General features: G+C 42.8%; 1 protein-coding gene across 6 annotated transcripts in view; it reads right to left on the reverse strand.

The window, feature by feature from the left end:
- Window positions 1-13636, reverse strand: part of MTSS1 (MTSS I-BAR domain containing 1) — a 164924-nt gene extending 151288 nt beyond the window's left edge. For 2 of the 6 annotated variants that reach the window (XM_067531330.1, XM_067531306.1), the window contains exon 1: window positions 12694-13634. In XM_067531330.1, the coding sequence (XP_067387431.1) occupies window positions 12694-12765 (72 nt within the window). In that variant the 5' untranslated portion in view covers window positions 12766-13634. Of the gene's footprint in view, window positions 1-12693 lie in introns of all 6 variants that reach the window. The other 4 variants (XM_067531314.1, XM_067531336.1, XM_067531323.1 and 1 more) reach the window with 4 other exon arrangements.
- Window positions 13637-18714: the final 5078 nt, after the last annotated feature.

Here is an 18714-nt window from a genome sequence, read left to right on the forward strand (position 1 = left end):
AAATATAAAAAATGTAAGGGAAGAAGATGAGGAATACAGATCAGGTGAAATTTTGTTATTAGAGAGCCATATTCTTTGCTTACTTAGTTCATATTGGAATAAAGCCCACATCCTAATAGCCCAAAATATTTGGGATGCTAAAAGCATCCTCTCCTTTCTTTGAGCACAGCATCCTAGCTTGCGACCAAGTCAGTCCACTCACCTACTGCCAACAAGTGCAATGTCACAACTACATCATTCGTGGCACACTCCCACTACAGGTTCATAAGATCTAAGAACCTTAGCTTTGCGAAAGTAAGTCCTGGTTTAAATACAAATAGATTGGAAAATTAGCAAACATGGTAAGAAAATGCATTAATACAGTGTGAAAGGAAACACACCTGCTAGATACCTTTGTAAGTTTTTTCCACTATAAAAGTCCCTCTCAAACATATAGAGACCTGCATTAAGACCAAGTCTAACTCTCTCTCTAAATAGAGAAAGTCATCTGTAAGAGGGGAAAAGAGGGACCCAGCTGCAGCAATGAGAGAGCCTGACTTAGTATCCGATGGTGCATTCTGCAAAAAGAGTTGAATACACAAGATGATGTTTCTAAAGTAGTGTGCAAGGGGAAATGTTTAGTTACTCGTTCTTCACTTCAGATTAGAATAAGTTTGTGAGAGACTCTGAATAGAGGATTTCTCCACAGAGACTCATTCATAGAAGGCTTTCATCCACTCTAACATGAAATAGCCCCTGGGTATGCATAGCAGGCACTTCAACTCAGAATATTTCTGTTGGCTCAAAACTAAGACTATTAAAATATTAAGAGGCATTCACTCTGGTTAATGCAGGAGAGGTAATTCTCAAAGCAATGCCAGGGCCTACCCATGGCCAGGTAACTCCACTAACAGCACTGGGATTTGATCAGCTAAAACTTTACTCAACTCCTTTAAGGAGAAAATTTCATTTATAGCAGTGCCCCTCACCACTGGGTCTCTGTGCACTCTACAATATTTTATGCATCTTATGTGCTGACCAGTGTCACCTTTAAGAGTCAGATCACTCAAAGCTTACACCGCCCAGTCCATACGATCGTTTCAGCAAAACCCACATAGAAGAGGCAGACTTAACTCTATGCATTGAAAGACCACAGCTGTCAAGCACATAGGGAGAAAGGGAGTTCTCTCAGGTAGCCAGGCCCAAACTACATAGGGTTTTACCCTTTGGGTCTCTTCAAAATTCACTGGTATGTATTTGGTTTATTACAAGTTTACTACTAGCTAAGAGTAGAACAATAAAATCATTTCCCCAAGCTAAACACCCTATGTCAAATTTCAGCAAAAAAGTATGGGAAAGGGGGAGAGGGGAGCACTACATTTATTAACAACTCAAAATAAGGCTTAACATTGAAGAGCTAACTCACCCTCAACTACAGGGCCGATACACAAAAGCTGGTTTACAGCAACATTCAGGGTCCAGCATGCAAACCTGGAAACAGCATGGTGGCATTGCTAGTTTATGGAGAAAGGTCTCAGACCCATCGGTGACCTCACTCCAACTCTGCCCTTTTCTTTTTTTGGGTAGTATGAGCTGAATTTCTGAGGTAGAATAATCATTACTAGCACTGAACACATCAAAACCATTGATAACAATAAGTTAACTAACTTAACTATACTGATAGCAGACATGGACTAGCTGTTATCTCAGCCTACATCCTAAGGCTAACACAAACAGTACAGCACTGCTCCGCTTTTGCCTCTTAGGCAGCTTGTTGTTGGCTAACGACAGTCTGGGCACTATACAAAGATAAAACAGCCACTCTCAGAATAGTTGACTGTGGATCCTTCATATATTACAATCCTACAAGTTAAAATGCTCCGATCAGCCCATTCCTTTAAAAACCAAAACAGTAGTGCCAAGGTTTTTGGCCTCAGGTACATCTGGGGGGAAAAAGAATCATGATTAGATCATGGATGAGCATATGGAGAGATTATCTTCACCTTCAAACAAAGGGAAACATCAGTGAAGTCTGAAGGTAAGTCTACACTGTAGAGTGAAGTCGACTTAATTTCAGTCGACTTCACCTCCAAACTTACGAAGTTGGAGGAGCATGATCAACCCACACATGTTGCGTCGGGGGTTTGTGTCCCCCACCAGCCGCATCAATAATCAAAGCAGTGCACCATGGGTAGCTATCCCACAGTGCAACTACCAGCCGTGACTTTTGGGAAGGTTGTCATCCTCCCATGATGAAACGTGCTCCTCCCCCCCTCTAGTCCAAAACAAACAGATGAACATTTTTCACACCATTTTTCCAAATCTGTCTGTGCCACGCACACGCCATTGCCAGAGAGGCATGGAGCCCACTCAGCTGTGCACTATCATTGTAAGCATCACAAACACCTCACGACCTCCTGCAGAATTTTCAAGGCTGAGACAGGAGCCGCAGCATGGAAAACTGTGATGTTACTGAAGCCACCCTGCTACAAGCCACAGAATGAAACAATTCCCGTTTGCTGCATGCTGTCATGCACTATCTTCAGTCGGTGGAGTGCCGTTTCTGGTCCCAGGAAACAAGCAATGACTAGTGGGATCACATTGTTATGAAGGTGTGGGATGATGAACAGTGGCTGCAGAACTTTCACATGCAAAAGACCACTTTCACTGAACTTTGCACAGAGCTGTCCCCAGCCCTGAAATGCATGAATGCTCACTTGAGACCTGCTATGACAGTGGAGAAGTGAGTGGCCATCGCTGTATGGAAGCTAGCAACCCCAGACTGCTACCAGTCAGTTGGGAATCAATTTGGAGACAGTAAACCCACCATGGAAGCTGCAAGTGTGCAGGACCATCAATAGACTTCTGCTAAGAAAGGTAGTGACTTTGGAAAATGTGTAGAACATAGTGGGCGGGTTTGCCACAATGGGGTTCCCAAACTGTGACGGGGCGAGAGATGGCATGTAAATCCCTATCTTAGCATCGGACCACCCTGACACAGAGTGCTTAAACCAAAACTGATACGTCTCAATGGTGTCGCAGGCCGTTGTGGATCACAGGGGATGCTTCACCAACTTCAATGTGGGGTGGTCTGGAAAGGCGCATGACACACACATCTTTAGGAACTCAGGTCTGTTCAAAAAGATACAGATGGGCACTTTCTTCCCTGACCAAAAAATAAATACTGGTGATGTTGAAATGCCAATAGTGATCCTGGGGGATCCTGCCTACCCCTTGCTCCCCTGGCTAATGAAGCCCTACACCAGGCACCTGGACAGCAAGAAAGAGCTTTTCAATAATAGGCTTAGCAAGTGCAAATGGTGATGGAATGTGCATTTGGCCGCTTAAAGGCACGATGGCGCACTTTGCTCACTAGGTTAGACTTCAGTGAATGGAACATTCCATCAGTTATATCTGCATGCTGTGTGCTCCAGAATGTGTGTGAAACAAAGGGGGAAAAGTTCCCACTGGGTTGAGCCGTGTAGGCTGATAAGCTGGCTGTAAATTTTGAGCAGCCAGATACCAGTGCAACACTGAGAGCCAACCGCGGAATGCTGCACCTCAGGGAAGCATTGAAAACCCATTTTTGCAATGAACTGCAATAGTGTACATCTCGGTCAGTGTTGTGCCTTCCCTTCCCATCCCCCACCCTCACACCATCATTCCCCTTCCCCTCTTCCCCCGTAGACAATTCCCGAGCTCTCAATAAATAAAGAGTAATGTTTTTTAAAGCAGTAAAGTTTTATTGGTGATCCATTACACTAGGGGGAAAAGGAAGATAATTTAACGTTCTCATAAGGCTGTTAGGGCATCCAGAGCAAAGTGTAACTGTGCAGACAGCAAAGCATGCACATTCCCAGTTCTTAAAGGGGCCGTCGCCTCTTTTGCTCCCCTCTACCAGCATGGAGCACCTGGGGTGGGGGCTGGGAAACAGCTTGTTAGCTGAGCAGGGGCTACAGAGGGAGTCTGTTCTGCCACTACTCCTCCTGGAGATCTACCAGACGCCTCAGCATGTCAGACTGATCCCTCATAATACGCAACATCTCCTCTTGCACTGCACGCTTCTGCTCCTGGGCTGATTTTCCGTTTTCCATGTCCATGTTCAGTTTTTCTGACAATAACATCCTCCAGGCTCCGAGCACTGCGTCAGCAGTCGCAGAAGCATTCATTAGTTTGTTGAACATGTCATCCCAAGGTTGTTGTTTTTTTTTTTTTGCCTTCTAATCTAAGAAAGACGTTCTGCAGGAGTAGAAGCTTGGGTGAAGGCTGAGCTGTCCACCGTAAGGCAAACTAAGCACAAAGTTTCCATTGCTAGGTGATCCCATGGACAAAAAGCAATGTTACAATATAAAAAGAACTCCCCTTCATATTCATAAGGCAATGTCAGACCTGCATACCAATCTGTATCTATTGTATGGGTCAAAGGGGCATTCCAGCCATGGTAAGTAAGAGGCCCTTGCATCCATTATAGGGAAGTCTCTGTAGCATTAAATTCCCCAAACCACAGTTAACCAAGGAGCAGGATCATTGGACTCCCCTTTACCATCCCAAAGACCGGTTTGGGAGTAGGTGTCCAAAGGGACTGGAGGAGGGTGTGGGTGAAGTGTCGCTAGAGAAAACATAGGGGCACCCGTTCCCAGACCCCTAAAACCCATGATAACAATGTCATGGCTGGGAATTGTCTGTGTTGGAGCCCAGGACACCATCCATGGCAGGGGAATAACACACAGTGAATACATTGTTCGGGTACCGTAAACTTGCACCATCTTCCCTAGGTGACCATGTGTGATATCAGTCTTCTGAGGGTAACACAGGCAGAAAGGGAAGATTTGCTGCAAGCATCTGGGTACAGGCCTGGCCCTTATACTGCTATGCTGTGTTCCACAATGATGTCTTCTCATTTAATAGCAGAGAGGCAGGGAAAAGTGTCCTACCGTGGCGGAAGAAATAAGGCTGCCCTCCCCAGAAACCTGTGAAGGATTGCAGAGTATCTACATTAAAGTTTCCTGGAGATATCCATAGAGGATTCTCGGAGCATCCTTGGGCACATAAATAGTCTTTTCCGGGGATAACCCTCCGCTTAAGTAGACCAACACCCAGGAAGGCCATCCCCACAAAAACACAAACTCCTTTTTTCCAATAAATAAGAAAGTGGACTAGGGCTATAACCACAGAAATGCAATTTGCTATATGCCCTCACCAGATGTGCCTTCCCCGGCATCAGTCACGCTGTCCTGTCCCCAGCTGGGCTTCTCTGGGGTAACAAACAGGTCCTGGTTCTCAGGAAGAATGGAGATCCTGCTTTCCTGCCCACTGTTCTCTTCATCATTATCCTCCTTGTTCACAGAGTCTTCCTCATTCATCTTGGACTGGGATTCTATGGAGGTATCTATTCTGCGTGGTGGTATAGTGGTGGAGAATCGCATGGAGAACCGCTGAGAATCACATGCAGCTCCTCATAAAAGTGGCATGTCTTTGGTGATGAGCCAGAACGACTTCACCTCCCGAGTTTTCTGATATGCCTGCCTCAGCTCTTTGATTTTAACGCAGCACTGCTGCACATCCCTGTTGTGGCCCTTCTCCATCATACCATGCGATATCTTCTCGTAGATATCCAAATTTCTTTTGCTGGCTTGGAGCTGAGCCAGAACAGACTCTTTGCCCCACAGGCTGATGAGCTCCAAGACATCAGGCCGACTCCATGCTGGAGCGTGTTTGGGGCGTACAGTCGCCATGAGCAGTTCAGCTACAAAGCTCTCTCCACGCTGACCAAACATGAAATGGGCATTCAAAATTTCCCAGGGCTTCAGGGAGGGCTGTTTCCTGTGCACGTAGCCGCGGTGCAGCAGAGTGTGAATGTCCAGAGCAGTCACAACAGAGATTATGGGATACCTCCCGGAGGACAATGACATTGATTTAAGTTGCACTCTGCCTACATTGACACTCATTCAACCCATACAATTTGACTTCAGCGCTACGCCACTTGCGGACATAGTTGTATTAAGTCGAATTTTACCACAATTTAGGTTGTCAGAACTGACATGGCAGTGGAGACGCATACTTTATGTGGTCGACGGAAGCCGCATTCCGTTGACCTACATTGTCAGTGTAGACCAGGCCTGAGGCACTGACAAAAGGTTAGAGAGCACAGTAATGAAAGCCAGAAACTCCTGAACTCAAATCCACTCTAAGGCCTATTCCATTTGAGGTCTTGAGGAAAACGTCACCAAATCTCCAAGCCTCACCTTGTCTTTCTGTTAAAGAGGGGATAAATATTCCTAAGATTTCTGGAAACTAGGTATTAGAGCATTTTGAAGATGAAATGCACTATGGGCTCAACCCTAGTGCCAAACATTCAGTCTCCAATCAAGCAAAGCACTTCAGTGCACGAGCAGTCCCACTGACTCTACTAAGACTTCTTATGTGTTTCTAGTTCAGCACAATCTGTACATGTTAGTGCTCTGCTGGATTGGAGACAGAGCTCAGCGCCTTAACCAATCAAGCACTATACAGAATGCTAAACTGACAAACCTAAACACAAAGAGAAAGCAAATCCACCCTGTTGAGAAGCCCTTTCATGGGACTCTTCCTTAGTAATTCAGAGTCCCCCTGATTTTGTGGGTTCAAAGTAGATTGATGCACCTTTTAAGTGCAACTGTCATTTTATTATTCTGCTCTGTGTCATGGGATTCTTCCCCACACCTCCACCCAATACCTTCTGTGGACATTTCCATAGACAGATCGCTAATTCCCTCCGGATTAAAAATGGGGATTTGTAACTGAAAAGCTGAAAACACCAAGACAATTATAGTGGTGCTCCTGGAAGACAGTCTACACAGATACACAAAAGTGTTCCATCACCTGGAGCAACAAATATGTGACCAAGAGACGTGCCTACACAGTAAAACACATGCTATTGTATATTGCTGGTTTTAATGCATCTTTTCCAGGTTCAGAATGGAGGAAGCAGTGTACTCTGAGAAACATTACCATTTGTTATGTATTAACCAGTGCTGAGTGCATAATTACACAGTCTTGTTATTCTCAAACGTTTGTTTCATCAGTTGTATTTTTATGCAGAGCTGCACAATCCCTTCTAGGCTATGACACTGCAAACCTTATTATGTAGCCCAGGGCATTCTGCCTCATCTGAAAGGATTTTTTTTAAAACATTTGTTCCCTTCAGACTATATAAAACTGTTCTCTAAAGACTTGATCCTTAAAGATCCTCAGCTGCTGTAAACTGTGATCACTCCTCTGCAGTGGATTACACCAGCTGAGGATCTGCCATTAAAAAGAGGTTGTAATTACACATTTTCATAGCTCTGCCACAACTGTATGGAATACGCTGATAGGCATTCACTATTTTTCTTCCTAGATCATCACTCAAGCTTCGTGATAAATTCATGAGATTTTTTTCTTCTGAAGTCCTTAAGACAGTCCTTACAGAAAGATTCTGCAGCTGTTTATACAGAGCAAAGAATTTCAGAGAAAGCATGCTAGCTCCTGGCACAAATTGCAAATAATCAGCTGTATTTGCTAACCATAGAAGTGTTGACATCAAAACACCTTTTCTAAAAAAAAAAACAGTGCGGAGAAAAAAAAGAAACACACTGTATAGTATAAATACCAGTCCCTATGCTTGAATCAGAGCTTGTCTTCAAGAATCATGAGAGAGAGACATGCTAATTCTAATGTAGCATGCATGTGGGTAAGGGAAGAATTCCCTCTCTCATCTCCCCCCCCCCCCAAAGTAAATGAATGTGCAAAGCACAGGTGTAGAAGTTAACCATTAAAAGAAAAAATGCTAGTCATATTAGCAACTGGATGGCAGACAGCTGTAGTATCTGTATTTTACTTAAACTTTGTAACTACCAGCTTAGTTCAAAGCATTTAGAGACAGCTGGTTTGAGAGATGCTATACTAAATAAGGTCAGGGTCCTGGAAGCAGATACAAACAGGCAGCCACTTGTGTTTGCACAGATCTGATCACAGGACCAGAACCTAAAGCCATATTTGAGTGGTAACTTGCTTAGCATTTTGTTTATCCCAACAATGGCTTAGCATTGTTTGAGTCACATCACAAATATTTTCATCTGTTTTTCAAATGTGCATTTCCTTGTGTTCATACCAAGCACAAAAAATGCCAACGACTGTCCCTAGCCACTGTATCAGTGTTAGACCTACCTACCTACCAAATTGCTTCAAGAATTACAGCCATTTTCCTTTGCGCATCTTGTGCCAAGTTATGCAATGTACAATGTTTGAAAATACTTTTCACCCTCCATACTGAAAATACATGGAGAAGCTGAAAAATACTCATTACTTAATATTTTTCACTCTCAGCCACTCAGATACATTTTCTTATCTATTCTCCTTTGTGCCCCCTGAGATTTCTATCCTTTCTATATCTCTACCAGCAACAGCCTTGAACGTTTGACAGCAATGATACCACATTCCCATCCAAAAGAGCATTACTGGCCACAACAAGGCAGAATGAAGTTGATGGTACCTCTCCAACTAAGCATTAAAATAAAAGTCACATCAATGCTTTGCTCTCAATTATTTTACTGAGACGTGAACTAAAATACTATAAACATTTATCTTCTCTTATAATTAGGCCTCTGGATTTCCATCTCCTACTAGGGAAGTGGGCACTGATCCTGTCTTAGAAACATGATTTTTTATTCTCCCAGGAGAAAATGTATATTCCCTTCTTGTGTCATTAAACTGCACATCCCCCACCTTCTATGTCTGAACAGATGAATGCAAATATCAGTCATCTTTTAAGATTTGTAAAACGTGGTTAAAAAAAACTTGTCCAAAATAAGCCTAAGCAAACTCATGAAGATAATCAACGTAGGCCTGCCTTTTATCATTTACTTGTATTCTAAGAATGCCTGGAGACCAGAGTCAGAATCAGGGTCCAATTCAAACAGGTGCTGTACAAACAGAGCAACAGCTCCAACAAATTTACAGACAAAACAGATGAAGGATGTGTTAGGGGGAAAGGATGTAACATACAGGCAAGAGAGATGGGTGGTGCCCAGTATGTTAGTAACTTTGGGGGGTGGGGGGGAGAGTAATTATAGTGTGGAATGGTATGACTAAAGGGAAGGGGGAGGGAATAAATTAAGAGGAGCACAGAATTAGGAATAAGAAGGAAAGGAAGAGCAACACTGAAGAAAGCATGCTCCTCATCAAAAGATAGGATTGTTTGAAACACACTCTGAAAAAAGCTCACCCCAAAATTATCTGCGCAGATTTGCTTTATGCTACAAGAAATATTGAAATTAACAGCATACTACTCTCAGTATTTTGTTTTCAGAAAGGAATTACAATTCATTCAGATCAAATGCTATCTTCCCACAGGGAACTACAAAAAGCATATTACATTCAAAGGGAAACAAGTACAATGTTAGCACAGCATACAAATCTACTCCTGAGAGGGCACAAGCAAGTGTTTATTTTTTAATTTGGAACACTGAGAGAGATCTTGCATAAAACACCTGTAAGTTACTGCCTCAAGAATAGATCATCAGGAACAATATAGTTCATTAAGAATGGACAATACCTACAGCCAGCAGGCCTTTGCCATCTCTAAATGTCTATAATTCTTTAGTCTGATTTTGAATTCTGAAGTTGCCAAATCCTGATTCTGAAGCAAATATACCAAGCACGACTCCAGATATGAACTCATCAGACATGAATCTGTCATAGTCAAGACCCTGTGCACTCCATGATAAATTTGACCTAAACTTTGCAGCAGAGGGCCTGGATTTTGCCTTCATAGCAAACTGGAAGGGGAGGGGTAATTTAATTATATATTAAAATGAATAATACAATATTCCTTGTGTTATTTAATTTGAAATTAAATTTAATTATACAATGCTGCAAAATATTTAATTTACTGATAGCTGCCAAATCTTGCACTGAGACCACACCCACATTGTAGAAGTTGGTGGTGGAAGATTTTGGTAGCTGAAGAGGGGACAGTTGGGACTTCTGGCACCTGGGAAATTGAGACAATCAGTTTATGACTGTGGCCTATTTCAATGTTTCTGCTAAGGAGATCAGCACTAGAATGGTTAAGTCTAACTTAGTCATCATTAGGTTTCAATGTTAACACACCATTGAGACGATTGCTAGTGTTTACAGGCTCAAAAACCTTGTCCATACTAAGAAAAGCTAGGCAGCAACAACAGGGCAGCTGAACTGGTGCTGAACATGGTTTAAATACCAGCATAGATATGGCCAAGCAGTTCCACATGGACTATATCCACATCACACCTGTAATGAGTAATTTAACACTGACCGTGTTCACACTGTTCATATGGGGGGGTGGGGGGGAGGAGATTCATCACAATGGCTAGGAATAAAAATGAATAAAATGAAAAGGGTGGATACGGTCACAAATTCCACAACATCACTGAGTACACAGGGCTCTGGCCACAATCTTCCCATTATGGGAATTAGGGACAGATCCTGCAACTAGATGCGATCCGAGCAGAGGTCTGCCCTCCTAACAGCTTTGCAAGAAGTCCACCCCCACAGCTTCACTTGTACAAAATGGTCCTTAGAAAGCTAAGTTCCATTTTACTGCAGAGGTACAGCTAGCTGAAAGCATCCATTAATCTCTCAAAAATTAATTAATTTTGTAAGTTGTCATTATCCTTGCACATAATTAGTAAAGACAGCTAATATTTCATTAATTGCATTGATGTCATTTAATTGCTTTGTTTGGACTACACAATAAGGAGCATTGTGCTTCTTTATCTAAGTGATCTACAGGGGTAAGAATTGGTGCAGTGTTCTTTTCCTTTAAATCAAATACACCCCTTCTAGAGGTCAGTCTAGAAAACAGGTTCCACTACTATTACAGATTTTTTAAAAATCCACACCTGTTCCCATCTCTGTAAAGCAGCTGTATTAAAATCTTTCCAGTGAGCAGGGTTTCCATGCAGGTAACCGTGCATAAACACACACATGCATACACGACAGTAGCAGCAAAACAAGATGCATTGTTTTTATAGGAGAAAAGTAAAGACATTTTCTGCTCTTCTCTATTTAAATAAAAAAAAACAAGATTTAATATGGCAGAACAGAACATCTGCTAAATGTTCTTTTTAAAGTATATTTAAGGAAAATTATTACAGGGGTGGAGGTTGGTTTTTGTTTGTCTTTTAAATGAAACCTATACTTAATTAAAAAAAGCAAAATTTGGAGAATCACACTTGAAAAATGCAACAACTGCAGCGTTCTCCTGACACACACATCTCCCCAAACCTGCCTACTCGTTATAAGCCATGTTTTTAATTAAGTATCTCCACAGATCTGTTTAGATGAAAGTACATGTGAATCTGAGCTAAACATTTATTCCTGGCCTAGAACCACTGCTCCCCTCCCAGTACACACAAAAAGCCATTCACCTATGTATGCCTCACTGCAAATTATATTTTAGCTAGTAAAATTGAGCTCCCATCCAGTGCCCATCCACACCCATCAATGAATTCCTCACCTCTAAGAACCAGCTCCCCCTGACACCCTCACTTTCCAGTCCTTCTGGGAAGAGTCCTGTACCGATTAAAAATGCATTACAGTATTCTACAGCAATGATTCTAAACAGTAACACACATACTTCACTACTGGCCAAAGTGGTATAGTCTATAGCTGGATTTCCACATTATCTGATGTCTCCCTCAAATCTAGCCCCTCATCAAAGCCCCATCTGAGAAAGGCATCTTGCCCTTGTTAAGGAGAACATTACAGTATTCCGCAAGAAGAGCTGCAAACCCTGTGTAACGTTATTTTAAGTTGTAATGGTTCAGGACCATTATTGCGGAGATACTGTAGTTTGTTTTGTTTTTTTTAAACAAGACTAGGCTAGAAGTTTCCCCCATCCATAAAAAAAAATATTTAAAAATCCTACAGAGTGGCGGTATGCAGTCAACACCCCTTACAAGGCTCCCTTACAAGAATGATCTTTGTAGATTGTGATTTCAGTTTGCAAGGGGGCAAATCTATAAGAATCGGTGCACTCTGCATTTAAAAGATAGTCTCAGGAAAGGGCAGTCATTATCCATACGAATATACCATAATACAAAAAAATTAATCACAGATTAAGCTACAGTTTCAACCCAGAAAAACAAATATACTTTTAAGTATCTGTCAGTCTCGATTCTTATACTGCACTCATCATGGTAGTCTATTAATTCCTATATTGCCCCTTTCCACCCCACCTTCGGGCTTTCCAACACGCTATAATGGGGGTGTCCTACACTGAATTACTTCTGGCCTTGTTGCATTTATTGTTAGGAATCAGACAGCCTGAAACTGTTTTAAAACATTGGTTTAGGAAATGCTGGCCCTAAGGTAGAGATCCAAATGTAAACATTCACAGACAGGCAATGCAGGAGAAGGAGGAGATAGATGTCCTGAAGCAACTCAGGAGTCAGAAACATCAACACTTAACTAGCATACTGCAAACAGCATTTATAACTGATGCCAACACACATCCAGAAGATTAAACATGGGGTCTGGTCTCATCTACAACCCAGTGTAAGAAGCTTAGGGTGGGGTGGGGAGTAAATGCAATGACCCTTCAATGCAGCTGCATTTTATGGTGCAATCATGTGGTGCCTGTAAAGTTTACCCAGCAAAGGTTACTAGATGGCTTCCCAGCACCTGGTCCCCACTCCCCCCTCAATCACTTACCTTCATGTCGCTTATGATGGTCTGGAAGAGCCCTCCAAGCGCACTACATTCCTTCTCTATCACAGCCTCCATTTTCCCAGCTCGATCACACAGGACACTGCTGCAATTTCACAACCCTAAAAAAAAATTAATCGCCCCGATCTCCCACCTCTCAATAAAACCGGAGCAACTCTAAAAAAGCCAACCTAAAGGCAGCCGAGAAAATAAGTGAAATCCTTATATCTCTATTTTTAAAAAATCCCAACGTTACTGGTGTCTATTTTCTACCTACAGTCCCCAACACACCCCCAAAAAATGTCCTGAGATTTAAAACCAAGCTGCCACTATCCCCCCACACAAGGGCAACAACAAAATCCATCTTTGTGCATAATGGGTCATGCCCACAAGCAGTATCAGACCTGGTATTTCAATCTAAAACAGCATCAGCTGTTTAAAAATACATTTAATGCACCAGATCTGCCGCCTACCCAAAAAAAGCAAAATAACTATTCATTAAGGCAACAAATCTGACTGCACAGAAAAGCATTTAATGCACCCACTCTACGCCTTGCACTTTAAGAAAAATAAAGCGTGTTTAACCAAACAAATCAACGGCTTGCCAAAAAAAATAGCCTATTGTATTTAGAGCAACAAATTAATATTTAAATTTTAAAACCCCCACTGCATTTATTAATGCACTCGATCGGCTCGTTGCCACCGGGGCGGGGGAGCCAGCTACACATCGAATGCTTCCAAAAAGCACCAATGCACGGGATTCATCGGCTCTTTATTTGCAACCCCCCCGAGCCACCCAGCCAGCAGAGCTGCCCCCTCCCGTGCCCCTCTCTGCCGCTCTGTGGCTCGCACTGAGCGCGCGCGCAGGCACAGACTCTCCTCGCGAGCGCGCGCTAGTGCCCAAGCCCTAGTACTATCGCACCTCCCCGGGAGCGGGGGCGTCACGAGCGCAGAGTGCCCGCACCGCCGCTGCTGATTGGTTGAAGAGAGAAGGGGCGGAAGGGGCGAAGTTAAGTAGCTGCTGGCTCCACAGCTTGCACGTGTGGGGAGAGTGGGACGCTGCGGGGGTTGCTCGGGTTCGAGTCCCCGCTGTGGGAGTAAATGGTAGGATTGTGGGTCAGGATTCCTGGCGGGGGGGAGGTTGTTCTATTAAGAGGTAAGGCTAGGACTCCTGCGTTCTGTGGAGCCGTGGTGCTGCTGTGGCTTACACCATTGCCCCCTCCCAATGGGTGGAGGCATATGCTGAGATCCTGCTGTGGCAAGGACAGAGGGGCTAATGAACTAACCAAGGGTCTGTGGTGATGCAATCAACAGCCTTTTCCACCCTCAGTGATGCTGGTCTTTGTGTGCCCTACAGTCATGTAATTTTAAATATAGTGCACACACCAAAAACCATTACTGAGGTTGCAAAGTCAAGCACATTAGGAAATACCAGAATTCAGGCTGTCTGTGCAGGGATCCTGTGGGAAAAAATTAGTAGGTGATCATTTAATTAAACATTACCACAATGCATTCACACAAGGTGGCCTAATTAATGCTGCGCAGTCACTCTTCGGTCTGACATTTCCTAACTTTAGAGTGCTTGACCCTCTAACCTTCAACATGTTCTTTGAGACAGAGAGTGTGTCTAATGTCCTCAGTTTTTTTTAAAAGCAAACTGACAACATAAATTCCATCGTGGGACATCATGCTGATACCCGCATGGTTCATCATTTGGTTACTGCACAGGCTTAAGCTAATGGAAACACTGATATTAGTAGTAGGTTGTCATCCTCTATTTGGACTAGTACTAAAGGGGGATGGAATGCTTTGCCAGAGGGTTTCATAGATACTTGCTGACAGCCAAAGAATGGTGAGACTTGTGAACCTTGGGTTCCAACCTAGGCCCATAGAAGACTGTGCTCTCCTAGGCACAGCCTCTTCTCCCCATTACCCACAGATTTGACCCCCTTCTGCCCTGTTCCCTCTATCCTCTCCCTGTCCCATGTCTGTCTCTTCCCTCCCCCTGGTTACTCATCCCAGTCCCATTCTCCTTACCTAGCTAATCTCAGTCTCCACACTTCAGGCTTCTCATCCTAGTTACAGTTTCCTTGCCCAGCAAGTCCTGGTCTCATCACTCCAGATTCCCAACCCCAGTCTCCTTGTCCAGCCAGTTTCAGTCTCTATCCTTATGTCCCATTCTCATTCTCCTTCCCCAGCCAGTCCCAGCTTCCCTTTCTCTCTCCCAGAAGCTTCTAGTCCCCATCTCTTTCCTCCAGGCCCTTTGTCCTAATCAATTCCCTGTCCCCAACTTCAGGTCTGGCTCCTGTCCCCCATGCATTTGAATCAGGCAGCTATCTGTTTCACATTGCATTGGCCTACTTGGGGGGGGGGGGAGCATTGAGAGAACAGGAGAGACAGCCTTCCTGCTCTCCATTCCAGGTCCCAGCTTGCCGTACCGGAGGTGCATTTGCAGGGAAACTGCTGTTTAGCCTTGAGCTGGAGCATGCTCAGTACAGATGGAACCTTCTGGGAATTTAACTGTAAAGGTCTTGCAAGTTTCTACTAAGCATGTGCAAACAGCAATTTTTAAATGACTTCTAACTTCACCAAAGCAGGGCAGACTTTCACAAGGTTGGCAAAAGGCACATTGCTGACAGAAATGGCATCCACCTGCTAAATGTCAAGTTCCTGCTTGAAAGCATGAGGGTGCTAGACATGTTCAAAGAAAAAGTCACCCATTTTTTTTTTTTAACATGAGCAAAGCACCCTACTTTCCTTACTGAAAATAGCTGAGCCATTTTGGCTGAAATTTCTCCCTCCTCCGCCCCGCCTCCACTCAACCCCGCCTAGACAAATCAGCCTGAGGCAAATAAAGTTTGCCAAAGTTATAAGGAACTGAATACAGCATCTTATAATTGAAAGTGTATAGCAACCTTTGTAATAGGTGGTGCCATCAGTCCTGCTTATAGTTTGTGTGTGTGTGTGTGTGTATTATCCCATAAATCCAAAAATGTAGTAATCTTTATTGTTAAGGTTGATAGTCTGAACATTTATATCAAATAAAAATACATCTATCAAATTTGGTCTATTAAAAATTCATCCAGTTCAAAACTTTTCTGTATTGAGGCCCCAATCCTGCAAAGAATTATGATTGTGCTTAATTTTATGCACGATGGCCCTAGTTCTGCAAACACGTACACATTTGCTTAGTAAAAGTAAGTGTTTGCAGGTTCAGGGCCATAGAGACATCCCATTGAAATCCATAGGACTAGTCACAGTGTGGAAAGTTAAGCACGTGCTCAAGTACTTTCGGGTTCCCAGCGTTGCTATCCCTGATGGAGCTGCACCCGTGAGACATTATACTGAATTATTGCAAAACTTAATAAGCCCCAGATGTAGGATCAGAAAAATATTAGTGCAAAATAATATTCTTTGATTTGGGCCTTGAATAAATGCTCGTACTCTCTCTTTTTCTCTCTGTATTATGAATGTATATATATAAATGCTGGGTTAATTTATTTACATGAATTTAGTGCTGGTGAAAAGTGCCAGAGTGATCCCTTACCCCCCTATAGAGACACTGCAGCATAGCCATTAGTGGAAGATACCCTCACTGCTCCCTACCAGACAGCCTCAGCTGTGACCTAGAAGAACACCTCTAGGTCTGAAAGAGTAGTTCAGTCTCCATGGCCTACTAAGTCCTAGCCCATTCTAAAGAGAATTTTGACTAGTGCCCATTCTGGCAGTACTTTGCGATATGTCCATCTGCCCGATATGAACTGGACTGCGAGCACCAACTTATTTCCCATAACCAGCCAACAGCCTTCACATGGGATAGATTTGAATCAGCAACTCAGAGGCGAACATTTGTATCCTGTTATTTTTCCCTTCAGTCATTCAGTCTCTGGGATGGACATTCTCTTACCATAAGTAATATTTAGTATCTCATCTTCTTGAGTCAGCATTTCTGATGTAAAAGGTTTGCAGTAATAAAAGTTACATCATGCCAAATGTGTATGGGACAGGATGGAGGTGAATTTAGTTCTAAAAAGAAAGGACAGTGGAGGGAGATGTTTCAGTCAATTCCTTGAAGGCTGCATTACTGCTGTCATTTTCTAAATACATATAAGTTATGTCAACTCTACACTCCAAGTGATACAGCTGCAGCTACGCCATTGTATCACTGTACTGTTGACTCATAGAATCCTAGATTTTAAGGCCAGAAAGAACCACCATGATTCTAACCTGACCTCCTCACACACTGCAGGCCACAGAACCTCATTCACCTCAGGCCCATAACTTCTGGCTGAGTTACTGAAGTTCTCAGATCATGATTTGAAGACTTCAAGTTAACAGAGAATCTACCATTTACTCTAGCTGAAACCAGCAAGTGACCTGTGCCCCATGCTGCAGAGGAAGGCAGAACAAACAAACAAACAAAAAAAAAAACCCAGGGTCTCTGCCAATCTGACCTGGGGGAAAATTCTTTCCTGACCCCAAATATAGTGATCAGTTAGACCCTGAGCAAATGAGCGAGACCCCTCAGCCAGACACCTGAGAGAGAATTCTGTGGAGTAGCTCAGAGCCCTCCACAGTTATTGTCCCATCTCAGGCTGTTGGAGATAATTGCCAATAGCAGTCATGGTTGGCCCATATGCCATTGTAGGCAACCTCATCGTACCATCCCTTCCATAAATATATCAAGCTCAATCTTGAAACCAGTTAGTGTTTTTTCCCCCCCTACTCCCCTTGGAAAGCTGTTTCAGAACTTCATTTCTCTGATGGTTAGAAACCTTCATCTAATTTCAAGCCTAATGTATTGATGGTCAGTTCATATCCATTTGTTCTTGTGCCAACATTGGCCCTTAACTTAAATAACTTCTCTCCCTCCCTGGTGTTTATCCCTCAGATATATAAAGAACAATCAGCTTTCATTTGGTTAGGCAAACAAACTTTTGTTTGGTTAGGCAAATGTAAGGTAGGTTCTCCAGTCCTCTGATCATCCTAGTAGTTTTTCTCTGCCCCTTTTCAAGTTTGAATTAATTAAACATGGAAGACAAGAATTGCACACAGTATTACAGTTGAGGTCTCACCAGTGCCTTGTAGAATGGATATAGCATTTCCCTATCTCTACTGGAAATACCTTGCCTAATGCATCATAGGATTCCATTATACTTTTTCATGGCTGTATCACATTGGCAGCACACAGTACCCTATGATCAACCAAAACACCCAGGTCTGTCTCCTACTCTGTTGTTTCCAACTGGTAAGTCCCCAATTTATAGCAAAAATTCTTGTTGTTAGTCCCTGACTGAATGACCTTGCACTTTGCACTATTACATTTCATCCCATTTGTAATATTCCAGTTTTCAAGGTCATCCAAATGTTTTGGTTTGATATTCTGATCCTCCTCCATATTGGCAAAGCCTCCTAACTTTATGTTATCTGCAAATTGTATTAGCACACTCTGACTTTTTGTGCCACGGTCATTAAAGAAAATGTAAAATAAGATTGGTACCATTAAGACCGATCCTTGAGGAACTCCACTAGTAACCTTCCTCCAGCCTGACAGTTCACCTTTCAGCATGACCTGTTGTAATCTCCACTTTAACTAGTTCCCTGCCCATCTCTAGATTCTCACATTAATCCCCATTTTGTCCAATTTAACAAATCATTTCCTATATGGAATGATATTGAACGTTTTACTAAAATATTCACTGGGTAGATTAGATCTTTCATTTATTGCATTTCATTTAGCTAGAAAATCAGTTATCTTCTGAAAAAAGATCAGGTTGATCTAGCATGATCTACTTTTTGTAAAACCAGGTTGTGTTTTATCCCAGATACCATTTAACTCTATGTCTTCAATAACTTTCTTTCAAAATTTGTTCTAAGACCTTGCACGAAAGGTCAAACTAATTGGCCTATAGTTACCTGGATCACATTTTTCCCCTTTCTTAAATATAGGTATTATATTTACAATTCTCCAGTCATAGGATATGACTCCCCAAGTTTATGGATTCATTAAAATTCCTTGCTCTTGGG

Source organism: Emydura macquarii, unplaced genomic scaffold (genome assembly GCF_026122565.2).
Source record: "Emydura macquarii macquarii isolate MOO-44397 ecotype Brisbane River unplaced genomic scaffold, CSIRO-AGI_Emac_v2 contig_369, whole genome shotgun sequence".
Taxonomy (NCBI): domain Eukaryota; kingdom Metazoa; phylum Chordata; order Testudines; family Chelidae; genus Emydura; species Emydura macquarii.